This window comes from Phacochoerus africanus, chromosome 4, assembly GCF_016906955.1.
Source record: "Phacochoerus africanus isolate WHEZ1 chromosome 4, ROS_Pafr_v1, whole genome shotgun sequence".
In the NCBI taxonomy this organism is placed as follows: domain Eukaryota; kingdom Metazoa; phylum Chordata; class Mammalia; order Artiodactyla; family Suidae; genus Phacochoerus; species Phacochoerus africanus.
The window spans coordinates 100,897,827-100,913,892 of NC_062547.1; the positions used below are offsets into that span (position 1 = coordinate 100,897,827).

Consider the following 16,066-nt stretch of genomic DNA (forward strand, 5'->3'; position numbering starts at 1 on the left):
TTCCTTACTCAGATATGGCAGGCAGCATGAACTTCAGGTTTTCACCTGTTCCTCTTGTCCCTCAAATTCCAAAGAGACAATGAGGATAGGCCAAGGGTAGAGGCTGAGCACAGAGTGACAATCTATCCTGGCTGTGGAACCTCAAACCTAAGCCCAATCTTATAATGGGGTTGCTAGCAAACTTGCTCACCCTTTTGCCACCACCAGGGGAAGGAAGGTGAGTTATCTTCAGAACCTTGGACAGCAAGCAAATCTGCCCTCTGCCCTGCAGTAAAACAATTCCTATCTCCAACATTGTTTGTTTACAAATATATCCTCAAAAAGGTGGTCCAAAACAAAAGCTGTCAATGCCTTTGCTCAGGGACATGAAGAAATGAAGAAATTAAAAAAAAATCATCTCCCAGAAAACAAAAATTAAATTTCATATATTCTTTATGTTACTGTTTAACCAAATAATTCATTTTGGCTACTTTATTAAAGAGCCAAAAAAGAATACAGAAATTTCAACTTTTCTTTACAGAAGTAAAGTGGTGGCCTAGTTACTGCACTAAATAAATGTGTCCATATGCATTTTATTAAAAACAATTAATATGACATATATGAATAAAGCTTTGAGCTTTAACAGAACATTCACTTGAAGGACAAATGACTTTTTCAGAGGTACCTGCCAATGGTAGCTCGTGAGATACCTAATGTTTTACAAAGACTAGTCTTTTTTCAAGTCAAAGGTAAGTAACTTAGATTCAATTTATTAGCCAAGTGTCAATATTCTTCATATAAATAAGCACTTTTTTAAACTTTGAGGAATAACCAATAAATGTAATTTTGTGTGTGTGTGTGTATATATATATATATATAGTGTACAAGATGATTTGATATACATATAGATTGTAGAATGATTGCCAAAAGCATGATAATTAACATATCCATCATATCACATAGTTAAAATAGGCAACTCTTGGGTTTTTCATTTTAGATAAGCACTTAAAATTACACTCAACCTTCTAAAAGCATTTTTAAAAATAAAATTAAAATTTGGCATGAATTTGTTCCCCTGATAATGACTCTATATAAAATATTAAGGTCATAGGAAGGATAAACTTGTACAAAAACATAAACTTTTAAAGTTAGACTTTTTATTACTACCACTTTTTAGGAATAATTTAGTAATAATCAAATAAAAAGATGCAAAAAACTTTTTTTTTCTGCTTTTTAGGGCCACACCTGCAGCATATCGAGGTTCCCAGGCAAGGGGTCTAATCAGAGCTACAGCTTCCATCCTAGGCCACAGCCACAGCGATGCAGGATCCGAGCCACATCTGCGACCTACACCACAGCTCACGGCAACACCAGATCCTTAAGCCACAGAGCGAGGCCCTCGACTTCATGGTTCCTAGTCAGATTTGTTTCTACTGCGTCACAAGGGGAACTCCCACAAAACCTTTTTAAATCAGTTTTTGTAGAAACAGTGCATGCACTGCTTCAGCTTAAAAACCTTTATTCTGACTATTTAAAATTGTAAGAAGACAAGGTTAAAGTTGTATACATGACCATACCTCTCCTAGAGCTTCGTATCTTTTCTGGTTCCATCTGTGCAAGTCTTCCCGGTAGTTAAAAACAAATGGTTCCCCAGTTTTTATGTGTCTTAATTGCCCCTCTAAAAGACAAACAAACAATATTGCCATGATTCAGTGTACATTTACAATAATATGGACAGTATAATAACTAATGTTTAATAAAAATTAAAAATGTCTTTCTCAGAACAGTTTCATTTCTTTCATTAGATTTTTTTTTCCTTCAAAAGTCCATATGATGCAAACATATAAAAGAGTACAAAAGAATGACCTCAAGTACCCAAATGCTATGTTTTGGTCCTTGTTTTTCTAGTCCAAAACAAATTAACAATATTTGAGAACTGACAATGTATACTAGTTCTTGCTAAAGCCTTGAATATGGTCTCCATTCTAAAGTTTAGAGGCTTCCTGAGTAGTAAAAGCACACATATTTAAAAATTAAGTAAGTTTCAGGAAAGTTAAACAAAAATAAAGTAAGTCAACAATGTAAATACTGCTACAGGCAATTCACACAGACAATAGAGTCTAAAAGGAGTTTGGAAAAAGGAAGGATCCCATGGGCTACAATAGGTTCGGAAGGTTTTGGTGAAATTTCTCAGCAAGGCCTTGAAATATGAGTAGGATTTCAAATGGAAATTGGAGAGAGACAGTGAGCCAACACAGGTTTAGACTGTCAAGTCAGACTCACACAACTCAGAGCTTTTACCAATAATTAATAATTTTACTAATAATTTCAAGGGTACAAGCAAGCAATCAAGAGATACAGGTGAAGCAAGTAGTGGCCTGGAACAGCCTGGCCATGTTTTCCCAGGTCCTCTCTTCTCACTCTATGGTCCAGAATAGGTGAGGTATCTAGATGGGACATATGCATTCCCTTACACATCAGTGTGCATGTTAGTTATAAAATACTTATATTTTATGTGCCAAAGAGTTGTACTGCTCATGGTCATTTTTCAGAGAAACATGTCTTTTATGTCCACACATTACAGGTTTAACTATAAGCAATTCCAAACCAGACATCCTACTCAAAGTATTCCACGGATACAGACTCTCCTCACAGAAGAATCTGTCTGATGTCTTCTTTCTTTCTCCGGAAATATTCCCCTGGTATTCAGGAGACAAATAGACCACAGGCCAACTGCTTTAAGCCCTTCCTTCCCTATCACTCAGACAACATAAACTGAACTTTGAAAAAAATGACAGCAAACTCAAATAATGGTGAACAACCCAGTTTAAAAGAAATAAGAGTATTAAATCAAATAGTAAAGTGAACATCAGAGAACACGTGGAATCATTAGTGCAAGGCCCAAACTACTGGGTTTAGATTTTATCCTAAGAGGAGTGAGACATAAGAAAGGCTTTAGGGGCAGAAGAGGGGCATGATCAAGCTGAATGGAGCTACCAATATTTGATTTGTATCCAAGGAGGGCATGTAGGAGTGAAAAAGACTTGAAAAGAACTATGGCACCAAAAGTAAACCCAGGAAATATACAACTCTAATTAAAATGACCTCACTATTTTTATGTATCAATTTTACTACATATAAAATGGACATTTTTAATATACAAAATAAGGGCACCAAAAAGTAAACCCAGGAAATATACAACTCTAATTAAAACAACCTCACTATTTTTATGTATCAATTTTACTACATGTAAAATGGACATTTTTAATATACAAAATAACAAAATGAGGGCTACTTTTTATTTGTAAAGTTCTTTAATACTCAATATGAGACACTGCACTGGATCACTCTAACACTCTTTTATGGTCAGATGATAAATTATAAGGTATATCTTTGTTTTTCTTTCTAGAATAAGGAAGTTCCCACTGAGGATACCAACACAAGTAGATCTGCGAACCCACGCTTTCTTAGGATTTTAATTAAAGCAACCTTAAAGGTACATAATAATGTGAAATATTGCTGCAGCTAAAATCTGAAGTGTATTTTCTTTTTTTTTTAATAATTTTTTTTTATTTTCCCACTGTACAGCGGTCAGGTTAACCTTACATGTATACATTACAATTATATTTTTTCCCCCACTGAAGTGTGTTTTCTATGAGATTGCTGTGTGAAAAGGAAGTGACTTAACTAAACAGTGAGTTTAAAACAGACTATTTGTATCTACATCTCAAAGAGGTTTAATTCTCCACCCATTTTGGACATAATAATTCGCATTAAGTGATAATGATTGTGACAGTTTAGGAAAAATGAGCCCTGTCAAAACAGACAACTATTAGCACTAGTATTCAAAGTGAAAAGAAGGTAGAGAAGCAAAGAAAAAGAAAGTAAGCATTCTCAACCAGAAAAGATATCTGGATCACTTATGTTATAGTTGTATTTGCAAAGCTGGTATTCCTCAAAGTCTGAGAAAATTTCTTCAGCATCTGTGAAAAGTCTGATTTAGGACATTTTAGTTTAGAATTCCCTAAAATAGATTGTAAAGTTTAATGTGTACACCCAAATACATGTTATTCTAAAAAGTGTATCCATATATTTTATCAGATTGGTGATAAAGTCTAGGACCCAGAATAAACTAATAAATGGCCTAAAAGAATAAATAAATTGAAAGTATTTAGGACATTTTCTGGCTTGTAGTAAGAGTCCAGAAAATACCAGGTTTCATGGAAGACAAGATCCAAACTCAAACTGTTTGTTGCTGAGTCCAATTATTTTTTTGGTAATAAAAAAGCATGCTCCCTCATAATATTTCACCAGGGCATATGTGGAGAGTGGGTAAGGGGAAAGGGGGAAAAACCCTTCAACTTCATCTTCTAAAGCAAGAGTCTCTGAGCTGGGCATTATACAATACCACCAACTGGAGAATGGCTAAATAGGCATTTTAAACACAAAGAGTAATGGAAAAGGTACAGTGATTTGAAAGAACAATTTATCAGTCTGATTAGGGTAAAAAGAATCTCCTACCCTTTGTTCTTTTTTTTTTTTTTTTTTTTTTTTTTGCTTAGCATGAACTCTGAATCTAAATTCTTTTTTTTAACCCAACTAAGAACTTTAAAATCCTTTAGAAAAATAAAGAAGCTTCCTCAGTCAGGTAATGAAAGTTTCAGTTCAAAGCCTTCATTAAAGCATTTTGTTTTTGTTTTGTTTTTTGCTTTTTTTTTTTTTTTTTTAGGGCCACACATAGCATATGGAGACTGCCAGGATAGGTGTCGAATTGGAGCTGTGGCGGCAGGCCTACACCAAAGCCACTGCAATGGCAGATCCGAGCCGTTTCTGCAACCTACACCACAGTTCACAGCAATGCCTCATCCTTAACCCACTGAGCAAAGCCAGGGATCAAATCTGCATCTAGTCAGATTCATTTCTGCTCAGCCACAGTGGGAACTCATCATGAGAGTTTTTGTATTATAAATCCTGAAAAAGAAGTCCTTAAAGATGCTAGGTTAGAATTGCCCTTTTTAAACCCTCATATACTGTTGGTGGGAATCACTACGGAAAATAGTATGGAGGTTCCTCAGAAAACTTTATATACAACTACCACATGGTCCAACAATCCCACTTCCAGGCATGTATCCAGAAAAAAAACTACAATTCAAAAAGATACATGCACCCCTATGTTCACTGCATCACTATTAACAATAGCCAGTTCATGGAAGCAACCTAAATGTCCATCAACAACAGATCAATGAATTAAGATGTGGTACACATATACAATGGAATACTACTCAACCATAAAAAAGAACAAAATAATGCCATCCTCAGCAACATGGATGCAGCCAGAGGTTCTCATACCAAGTGAAATAAATCAGTTCCTTTGTGGCACAGTGGGTTAAGGATCCTGCATTGCCACAACTGTGACAGTGGTTTGATTCCTGGCCCAGGAACTTCCATATGCTGGAGGTATGGCCAAAAAACAAAAACAAAAAAAGAATTGCCCTTTTAGGGGTTTAATACTGAGACCTGGTTTCTTGGTTTCAAATTCTCACCTCTTAGAAAAAAATACTCACCATTAACCCTGAATTCAACCCTGAACTGTATCATGCTAAAAATAAGATCCATAAAAGTGATATCCTCCCCCTGAAATGCAAGCATTTTTCTCTCATACTGTTAGTTGATGTTTATGCAAGACAATGTCCAGGATATTTAAAAAAAATAAATGATAGGTGTGTGCAAGGATATGTATGCACTTAAGTGTAAGTACATGGAAGGGCACGTGTGTGTGCAAAAGGTGTGTGCAAGGATATGTATGCACTCAAGTGTAAGTACATGGAAGGGCACATGTGTGTGCAAGGGTGTACAAATGTAAGAAAATATGTATGTGTGTGATTTTATCTGATAAGAAAGTAAGAGATAAAAGTGTACTGCTTCTTTGTTTTTCACTCCCTTTAAGAATGTTCAAGGAAGATGAAAGACAGACTTCAGTGAAAACTGATGTCCTCTATCCATAAAGCAAGCAGAGTACTATGATATGAAGTAGTTCCACACCACCAACACAATCCCCCATTCCTGTTCTAAAAGAAGGATCTGTTTACAGTTTCAAAGGAGCAGAGGCAATGTTAGTCTCGGTGCTCTTTTGACTCTGTTCATTAAATTCCAAAGAAAATTTTAAAAAACAAAATATTACAACTCATATTTACTTTGCCATAAGATATCCTTTAATAAAAAGCATGAATATTAGTATCAGAAAAGATATCAAAGTTTCTAATAGCTTCTATTTATACTCACTTAATATTCTAGTACACAACAGCTGTCACTTTAAGTCCAACAGCTATACTTGATATTGTAAAGGGTATTACTAACAATGATGACAGAACACCAATTCAGTTGATGCAAAGCAACAAACAGAAAGCTGCAATTCAAATACTATGCTACCTGGCCTGTAATAACATTACCCTTCAAGGATTTCAATGTTATTAATCCAATGATTCATGATTCTTTGTTCTAGAAACATCCTTGCAATCTATGGTATGTTCTTTCAAATCCAAAGTGAAAAGCTTATTTTATTCAGAACTTAACAAATTTTACAATAAGGATGTTGCCTTAAAAAATCATGGTACTGAGTAGTATGCTTTAAAATACTATCATAGATAATTATTGCTAGACACTTCATTTTCAATAATGTGAAATAGTGGCATCTTTCTATATAATTTAATTGTGAGTTCCAACTGGATACAAAGGAGTTGAACACTCAAAACTGAAAATACAAAAGCTGAATCAAATTCATGTCTGTTGGTTTAAGTGATTTGACAACTTTGGGAAATTATTACTTGGTTCTTTTGTTTTACAGAAGAATTTTATCATGAAAGGACAAAATATCATTTCTAAAAAGAAACACATAAAATATTTTCTAGCTGGAAAATAAGAGCAGCAAATAATATCTACACTATGATTCTATTAGTATTGTTAAAGAAATCTTGCATATAGCATATAACACTTACTTTCATTGAAAGCATATTCAAATCCTTCCAAGGTATCAGGGAAATCAAGAGGTGGTTCATCTTTTTTCATTAGTTCATCCAAATCTATCCTAGATAATAAATCTATAAAAGAAATGACATGAAATTTACTTATATTCATTTTCATAATTAATAACAAAGATTACATTTTAAATTATTTTAAGTATTCTTTTGTTTTATTAGATTACTTTTCATGTGTTGCCTTAACTGATAAGATTATTAAGTTTTGAAGTTCCCAAAGTGCTATATTATGATGAGGTATAGAATCAACACAACATAAGCACTTTCAAAAGCATAACTCTCAAAACAATCACAACTCAGATCCTAGAGACCACTATGGTAAATTATTAACTTCTTCCCTTCAAAATATATAGTTATTATTCTATATCTTATGAACTGCCTATCATTTAAAAAATTACAGATATTAATATGACTTTTAAAAGGTTACTCAATCTTACATATAAATGAAATCACTGCTTATAAATGAGGGAGTTTTAAAATCTAAATAATGGTAATATAGCAAACAATTCTAATTTTAGAGAGGAAAACCACAATTTTTTCTTCAGCTCATATGATCCTCCATAATTAAGAAAAAAACCTATCAACAACGTTTTTAAAATAAACACTCTATCTTTGAATCATTTTAGACTTACAGAAAAGTTGAAAGAAATTACAGTGTCTGTATACACTTAAACCAGTTTCCCCTATGGTTAACATCCTACCTTAGCACACACAGCACATTTGTCAAAATGAAGAAACAAAACTGGTGCATTACTGTTAACTAGGCCCAGATAGTATTCATCAGTTTTTTCATTAATGTCTATATTCTTTTCTAAGATTAGACCAGGACACCATGCTGCATGTCAGTGTCATGACATGAGTCTAATTTTTTATTTTTTGAGCATTTCCTTATTATTTTCTGTTACTATAAGGTGCTGCAGGTTTGTCTTGTAGTTTCCCTGCCCCAGTCCTAGAATTACTATTTAATGACATCTTTTGGGCTATTATGGAACATGACAAAAATTCCCACTGTACGTCATCTCAGTGTCATATGGAGACTCAGAAAAATAAAAGATAAACTTCAAATTTATGCAGTTCTCCAAAGATGCGTGTGTTTAAAGTTTATGGGGAGTTCCCGTCGTGGCGCAGTGGTTAGCAAATCCGACTAGGAACCATGAGGTTGCGGGTTCAGTCCCTGCCCTTGCTCAGTGGGTTAAGGATCCGGCGTTGCCGTGAGCTGTGGTGTAGGTTGCAGACGCGGCTCGGATCCCGCGTTGCTGTGGCTCTGGCGTGGGGCTCTGATTCGACCCCTAGCCTGGGAACCTCCATATGCCGCAGGAGCGGCCCAAAGAAATAGCAAAAGGACAAAAAAAAAAAAAGTTTATATTTGAAATTTTTTTCATTCTAACTCGCATTCCTAAAGAGAAAAAGCTTCTAGAATATATAGTATAGCAAACCAGTCTCCTTCCCCCAGCCCCTTTTTTTTAAACAAAAAATATAGCAAATTCATATGTACAGATCATAAAAATACGCTAGAGGAAAAAAAGAGCTTGTCTACCTCAAGTCTCTTGTCTCTCTCTGTAGGACACAGAGATAAGACATCAAAAAAAATTGTTAAAAAAAGTCACTCTAAAACTCTTCAAACTGCTACATCAAATAAACCTCAACGCACACAAAAATATACCATTTTCAACATGCAAACATTAAAAAATATTCTGTAAATTCCCTAGTAAAGTAAAAAAAAAAAAAAGTCACATAGCATGCCTACTGGGCTAAAGAGATAGATGCTGATAAATTTCTGATTCATTATTAAAGTTCAGAACATGTAAATCTTTGCAGAGTAAAATAGATTTTTAATGTAAAAAATTGGCTTGAAGATTCTCACTTCTCTCCTTCCAGTGAATTAAATTCCTTTACTTCACAGTCAACTTCAGCAGTTTAAAACTTAGAAACCTTTTAATCAGACACCACACAAAAACCATCTAATATATAAGCAGCTGTGTTATGTCTAAAATTCATTTTCTCTTTCTATCAGCACAGATCATAAATGTCACCTAACATCTATGCAACATTTTAAAGAGTTCACATACTTTACATCATTTGACCATCATCACAGACCTATAAAACAGTAGCACATTATCATCTTCACTGTCTTTGAGACAAGGAAATAAACTCAGAGAGGTAAAATGGCTTGTTCGAAATTAGACCTTAATGGAACGGGATTAATAAGATAAATGTATTTCCCAATACCTAACTCAGTACTCTTTCAAAATCCCCATACGGCTATTCTGTGTCATCAACTCTACAACAGTCCACTCCTTCTCTTCATTACCTTATAAAAAGAATTAACTTCTGAATTCAGAAATAGGTCTTTGCTTTGACCAAAATGTTCCTTTGAATGATAAAATGAACAACTAAACAAATATGCATCCCTCAAACTTCTCTGTCAACTAGAGAACTACATAGAGATTTTTTTAAATTTCATTAGCATAGAGAAGACATGTAGAAAGAAAGGGTCAGAAATTATTTTTCTGCCTTGTAAAAGGAAAGCAATGCTGTATAGCTTCAGTTTACACAAAGACTGGGTTCCAAAGGCAGTGAATTAGGCAAAAATCAAGTATAACATAACATTTTCATTGAAAAAAGTCCCTTCAATCACCTATAAAACACAGTACAACCAAATCCTTATAACCTAAATATACATCAGATGTGAGACAACTGTTTTTTTTCTAAAACACATCTTTGGTGATTAAAATGATTTAGCAACTAGAATTCTAAACTTCACCTAAGCATATGCAATAACAGGATAAAAATATCATTTGATACCCAAAAGAGCTGAAAACAAAGACTCAGATATTTGTACACCCATGTTGACAGCAGCATTATTTACAACAGCCAAAAGGTGGAAGTGACCAAAGTTTCCATTGACAGATGAATGGTGTGATGGTAATTTTATGTGCCAACCTGACTGGGTGCCCAGATATTTGGTTAAACATTATTCCGAGTGTGTCTGTGAAGGTGTTTCTGGATGATATTAACATTTAAAACAGTAGACTGAGAAAAGCACATTGCTCCCACCCCTACCTCCAATACAGAGGAACCTCATCTGATCCACTGAAAGCCTGAAGAGAACAAAAAACCTAAGTTAAGACAGAGTTCCCACTCTCTGCAGGACTATCTCCAAGCTAGGACACCAGTCTTCTCCTGCCTTCACAGCACAGATTCGAAGGATACTGGAGCAAATCCCTGATACCCACTGCAGGTAATTATTCTCCTTTTGAGAAATACCTCTTGGCCTGTTACTGGGTCTAAGCAGAGACTGAATACTTAACCATGGGCTATCAACTTACCAGGTGACCTTAGCTGCCTATCCTGAGGTAGGTATTAACTTCCCCACCAAGTTATAAAGTTGAGTATATACAGCAGCACTTCATTATCACATGGAAGTGGCATATATGTAATTAGGACTCAGGAGGCCCTGAGGACAGAAGTAATTTATGTGTAGTAGTGGACCAAACACCTATTGCTCTCCACTCCTACTACACTGCCTCTATGCATCAGCATGCACCTAAGGCTTTATCAACTGAAAGAAGAAGAGAAAACTCGAGTCTGGTTTATACATGGTTCTACATGATAGTCACACCACCCAAAAGTAGACAGCTGAAGCATTTGAGCCTCTTTTGGGGATACCGCTAAATGACAGCAGTGCAGCTGGCTGTTTCTTTGGAAAAAGACTCATGGGCTGTACCAATCGTTCTGCTGGATAGTCAGGGACTTGGAAGGAACATGACTAGAAAATTGGTGACAAAGATATTTAGGGAAAAGGTAAGTGGATGGACCTCCCTGAATGAGAAAAGATGTGAAGATATTTGTGTCCCCAGTGACTGCATAGGATGATTCATTCTGAGGACATCATTCAGCCTCTTTCCACAGCCAACCCTGTCATCACCCAATGACTTCAAGGGCAAAGTGGCCATGGTGGCAGGGATGGCGGTCATATGTGGGCCCAGCAATAGGAACGTCCACTCACTCATCAAAGCCAACTTTGCTATAGTTATGGCTGAGTGTCCAACTTGCCAGCAAAAGAGACCAAAGCTTAGTCCCCAACATCACGCCATTCCCTGGGATAATCAGCCAGCTACTTGGCAGGAGGTTAATTACACTGCATCACTTCCCTCATGAAAGGGGCAGCATTTTGTTCTTATTGGAATAGACACTTTCTCTGATATAGATATGCCTTCCCTGTACTCAATGCTTCTGCCAAAGGTACTATCCGTAGACTTATAGAATGCCTTTTTTACAACATGGTATTCCAAATAGCATTGTTTCTGGTTAGGAAACTCACATCACAGCAAAAGAAATGTAGCAATGGGCCCATGCCCATGGACTTCACTGGTCTTATCATGCTCCCCACAATCTTGAAGCAGCTAGCCTGACAGAATGGTGGAATGGCTTTCAAAGACTCAGTTACAGTGCCAGCTGGGTGGCGGAACCTTGCAGGGGTGGAGCAAGATTCCCCTAGAAGGCTGTATACACTCTGAATTAGCGTCTGATATATAGTGCTATTTCTCCCATAGCCAGAATTCACAGATCTAGAAATTATGACCTGAAAATGGGGGTGGCACCACTTACTATTACCCCTAGTGAACACAGAAAGAATGTCCATTCTTATTCTCATTCAAAATAGTATTGGAAGGTTTAGACAGTGCAAAAAAGCAATATTAGAAAGTAAGAAATAAAACTGTCCAGTTAGCAAACAACACAATGATCTACATGGAAAATTCCAAGGAACCTACAAAAAACAAACAAACTGAGAATTAATAAGGACTTCAGCAAAATCACAGAATATCAGCACACAAAACTTGACTATATTTTCATAAATTATCGGTAAACACATGACAGCAGAAATTAAAAATACAACACCATTTCATAATTACTCTTAAAATTATAAGTGTGAATCTAATAACAAACGTAAGACATATGATGAAAATTGCAAAGTGTCAATGAAGGAAATCAAAGACACCAATAAATGAGAGACAGTCCATGTTCATGGACTGGAAACCTCAGTATAGTCAAGATATCAATCCTCTTCACATTAATCTATAGGTTTAAATGCAATTCCTAACAAAATCTCAGTAAATTATTTTTTGTACTTACAGATAATTTTATTCTAAAATTTACAGAGAAAGGCAAAGGACCTAGAACAGCCAAACAATTTCGAATAAGAATGGAGTGGGAAGAATCATTCTAATCAATTTTAAGACTTAATATTAGTTCAGTCATCAAGAGTGTGGATTGGAGAAGACATAGACACAGATACAGGAAACAAAATGGAGGACCCCAAAACAAGCCTGTCCAAATAAGTCCAATTTATTTTTGACAAAGATGAAGAAGTAATTGAATGATGGAAAGATGTCTCTTTCACAAACAGTGCTGGTGTGATTTGACATCAATAGGCAAAAAAACAAAAAACAAAAAAAACAAACCCTTTTCCTAAATCTCCTACCTTACATAAAAATTAACTCAAAATGCATCATTAAATGTAAAATCTAAAACTATAAAATTTTAGAAAAAAACATAAAAGATCTTCATAAAGCAGGGCTAAACAAAGAGTTCCTAGACATGACACTAAAGGCACAATCCATAAAAGAAAAAAAAACTGATAAATAGGACTGTTTTAGGAATATAAAGTTTTATTTATTTTGTCAATGTGTTCTAAAATACACTCTACTATGCATTTGAAATTTTATCTTCTAATAATTTCAATTTGACTGCTTCATTAATCATTACATGCTCATGTGTGCTAAGCATTCTTATTCCTATTGTACCAATGAAGAAAAAGATTCAGAGAAGTTAAGCAATTTGTTAATAGCAAGTGGGAAATCCTGAGTTTGAATCCACATAGTTCTATCTTTAGACCCTATTCATACTCTTTTAACATCACTGTACTACCTCTAAAATCCAGAAAATCAATCTAAACCTTTATATACTGCTTGTAGAAATACATATTAGAACCACAACTTGAGAGATTAAATTTCATATTATCAAGTAAGGATGAAGATGCACAAAAGCTATCTAGGTAGAAACCCAGTGAGTCCATTTAGATGGAAACACACATTCCTTGTCCTCTTTCCTAAATTAACCATTATTCTGAGTGTACTTGTGATTCCCAGCAGCATACATACATGTAGCAAAACCTTCTATAGAGTTGTCTATAACTGTCTCCAATTCCTCTCTTCCCATTGTCTTCTGAAGTTCCCCTATACAACTTTCACTTCCATCAATTCACTGAAACACTTTCTGTGAAGATTATGAAATCCAAAAGTAAATTCTCAGTCCTTATCTAACCTGCTTTATGATTATAACAAATTAAGTATTCCCATTTTCTTCAGTAGGTATTGAGGATCTCTCTCTTGCTCCTAGTTCTCAGTCTATCTTACTAGTATGATTTTCATCCTCTTCTGCTGGTTCTTCCTCAACTTCCTGACCCTAAGGTCAAGACCCCCCAGGGTTCAATCTGCAGACCTTTTCTCTTTATAGCTACAGTGACATCCCTCGTAATCTCAATTAGGACCATGACTTTAATCATTATCTCTATGTAACGATTCCCAAAACTTTTACCTCCAACCCAAATGCTATCCCAAACTCCACATTCAACTTCTCCAGATGTTTAAGTGGCATTTCAGCTTAACATTTAATATATCTAAAACCTAACTCTTACTTCCCAACACTGCCACCATAACCCGCTTTTCCCATACTTTTCTTAATCTAATTAATGCCACCCAAATTCACAAAAGAAGTCTAAGGCAAATTCCTTTTTATGGAGAGCTTCTCATAAAATACCCCTAGTGCCAATGACATGAAAACAGAATACAGAATTAGGCAGATCATTATCCTAACCTAGTATGACATTTCGAACAACAAAAATATGGTAAGAGCACTAGTGTTGACTCAAGAGACCTTTAGTGTTAGTTTTATCATTAAATACATGACCTTGAATAAGAGAGGCATTAAGAAATCTTACAGCTGCAAAATTACATGATTCTATGATTTATTTACTTAATACATACTACATCTCAGACACTGAGGTTGTTGCTGTAAGGGATACATTTACAAACAGATTAAATACTGACATTCTTATTTTAGAATTGAAATGAACATACAGTCACCTAAATATTCCTATACCTTCATTAGGCGCAATGAAAATATCCTGCAAAAGCAAATTAAGTATGTACCTTTGAGTGCTGTTGTCTTTTCTTTTTCATCTGGACCTCCCTGCTGGATTTGTGCCATGCTTATCCAAATTGGCAACAAAATTAAAGAGCTCAAGCAAATAGACATCAATCTTCAGAAGATAGTCTAGAATGAATGAAAGCAATAAATTAAGCTCTACTCGATCCTATCTGCTCCAAGAGAACGTCCTAGATCCTCCCAGTTGGGATTAATCTCTCTATCCTGATTTCCCACTGCACTTTGTTGATGCCTATACCACAGTACATATCATAGATAGCTTGCCTTGCCTTAGAGTTATTTATGTATTTGTCTGGGTCAGCTAACAGATTACAAGTCCCAGGATAGAGGTATCAAGTTTTTGTCATCTTGATGTCTTTCATATCACCAAACGAAATACGTTATACATACAGAAACTAACGTTACTGAATTGAATGTAGCTAAATTTACTATTTAGGCTCAGTACTCTATCATCTAATGTTTTCTAAAACATCTCCATCAAATTTTTTAAAAAATGAAATTTCTTTTAAAATAAACTGTAAGCATGTGTCATGTACAAGTTCTGAATGTTTTCCTTCTGAAACACTAAGGCAGAAAGGGAAAAATACATGAATTATCTTTAGTGTAATTCAAAATACAACTTTAAGAGGAAAAAAAATTAGCCCTTTTAAAAAAGAAAAGGGCTTTTGTCTGGAGTGTCTGGAAGCCATAAATGGCACTCCAGTAAATATAACATAAAATTACAATTTATTAAAATCTAATTGTGCTCTTCTTTGGCCAAAAGGATGGCATTTAAACTATAAATGGTTTCTCCCAGGGTGCCCACAAACAGGAAACAAACCAAAAAACCCCACTATTTCTCAAGTTAAAAAAAAAAAAATGCAACTCATACAATGAAAAAACTAAAGTAAAATAAACTAGTCAATCCATAACTGTTAATGAAATTACACAAAAACTGTGATAAACAAGATTGAATATCTCTCTAATTTACCTACTACTCAAAAAGCAAACTTGAGTTTCCACTCAGAGGAATATTTTACAAATATCTTTAAAAACTGAGGCATATTTATAATCAGCAGAGTACAGCAGAAAATGCTTAAAAATAATAATAATACTGAAAATAATATTTTTAAGCTATGAATGTTCCAATGCTGTCCTAATATAAATTCTAACCGTAGGTGGGGTGGTATAAGAAGAAGGGCCCTCTGGCTCTACCACCACAAAGCCATATGCTCTTGACGAATTATTTAACTTCTCTGGGCCCCACTTTCTTCATCTGTAAAGTGGAAATGATAACGCTTCCCTCACAGTGTTACAGGCAGGTTAAATGCAAGACATTTAGTATAGTGCCTGATGCACAATTAAGTACCCAATATATGTTGGTTTATATATATATATATATATTTTATTGTTGTAAATGTATCCTAGCTTCACCACTTAATAGCTCTGTGGCCAAGGAAAAGTCACTTAATATTCGAAATCTTCATTTTCCTCATTTATAAAATATAGCTCATATAACAGTGATTGAGAACCAATATTATAGAAGGTTTATAGCTGATTATTACTATTGGTAGCAGGATTATTGCTTCTCAGTAATGTGAGGTTTCCTAAGCTACAAACAGCTAGAATATGAGATTATTTTTGACTGGGAAAGCATTTTTACTTAGTATGAAATAGTTATTTTTCTTCCCTGATCAGGTAACTCAAAACTCTGTAAATTCACTTATACCTTTGCCAATTCAGTGTTCTTCTAAACATAAGCTGTTAGGTTATTTTTCACTGGCTTCAAATTGTCTAACTTCTAAGTGGAATAACTTATATGATTATTTCATTATGATTGTTTC

General features: G+C 34.9%; 1 protein-coding gene across 4 annotated transcripts in view; it reads right to left on the minus strand.

Moving 5' to 3' along the window:
• FAM172A (family with sequence similarity 172 member A) overlaps positions 1-16,066 on the minus strand; it is a 416,065-nt gene that overhangs the window by 371,555 nt on the left and 28,444 nt on the right. For 2 of the 4 annotated variants that reach the window (XM_047778289.1, XM_047778290.1), the window contains exons 2-4: positions 14,228-14,351; positions 6,975-7,076; positions 1,557-1,657 (exon numbers count right to left, since the gene is read on the minus strand). In XM_047778289.1, the coding sequence (XP_047634245.1) occupies positions 1,557-1,657; positions 6,975-7,076; positions 14,228-14,333 (309 nt within the window). In that variant the 5' untranslated portion in view covers positions 14,334-14,351. Of the gene's footprint in view, positions 1-1,556; positions 1,658-6,974; positions 7,077-14,227; positions 14,352-16,066 lie in introns of those variants that run through there. The other 2 variants (XM_047778292.1, XM_047778293.1) reach the window with 1 other exon arrangement.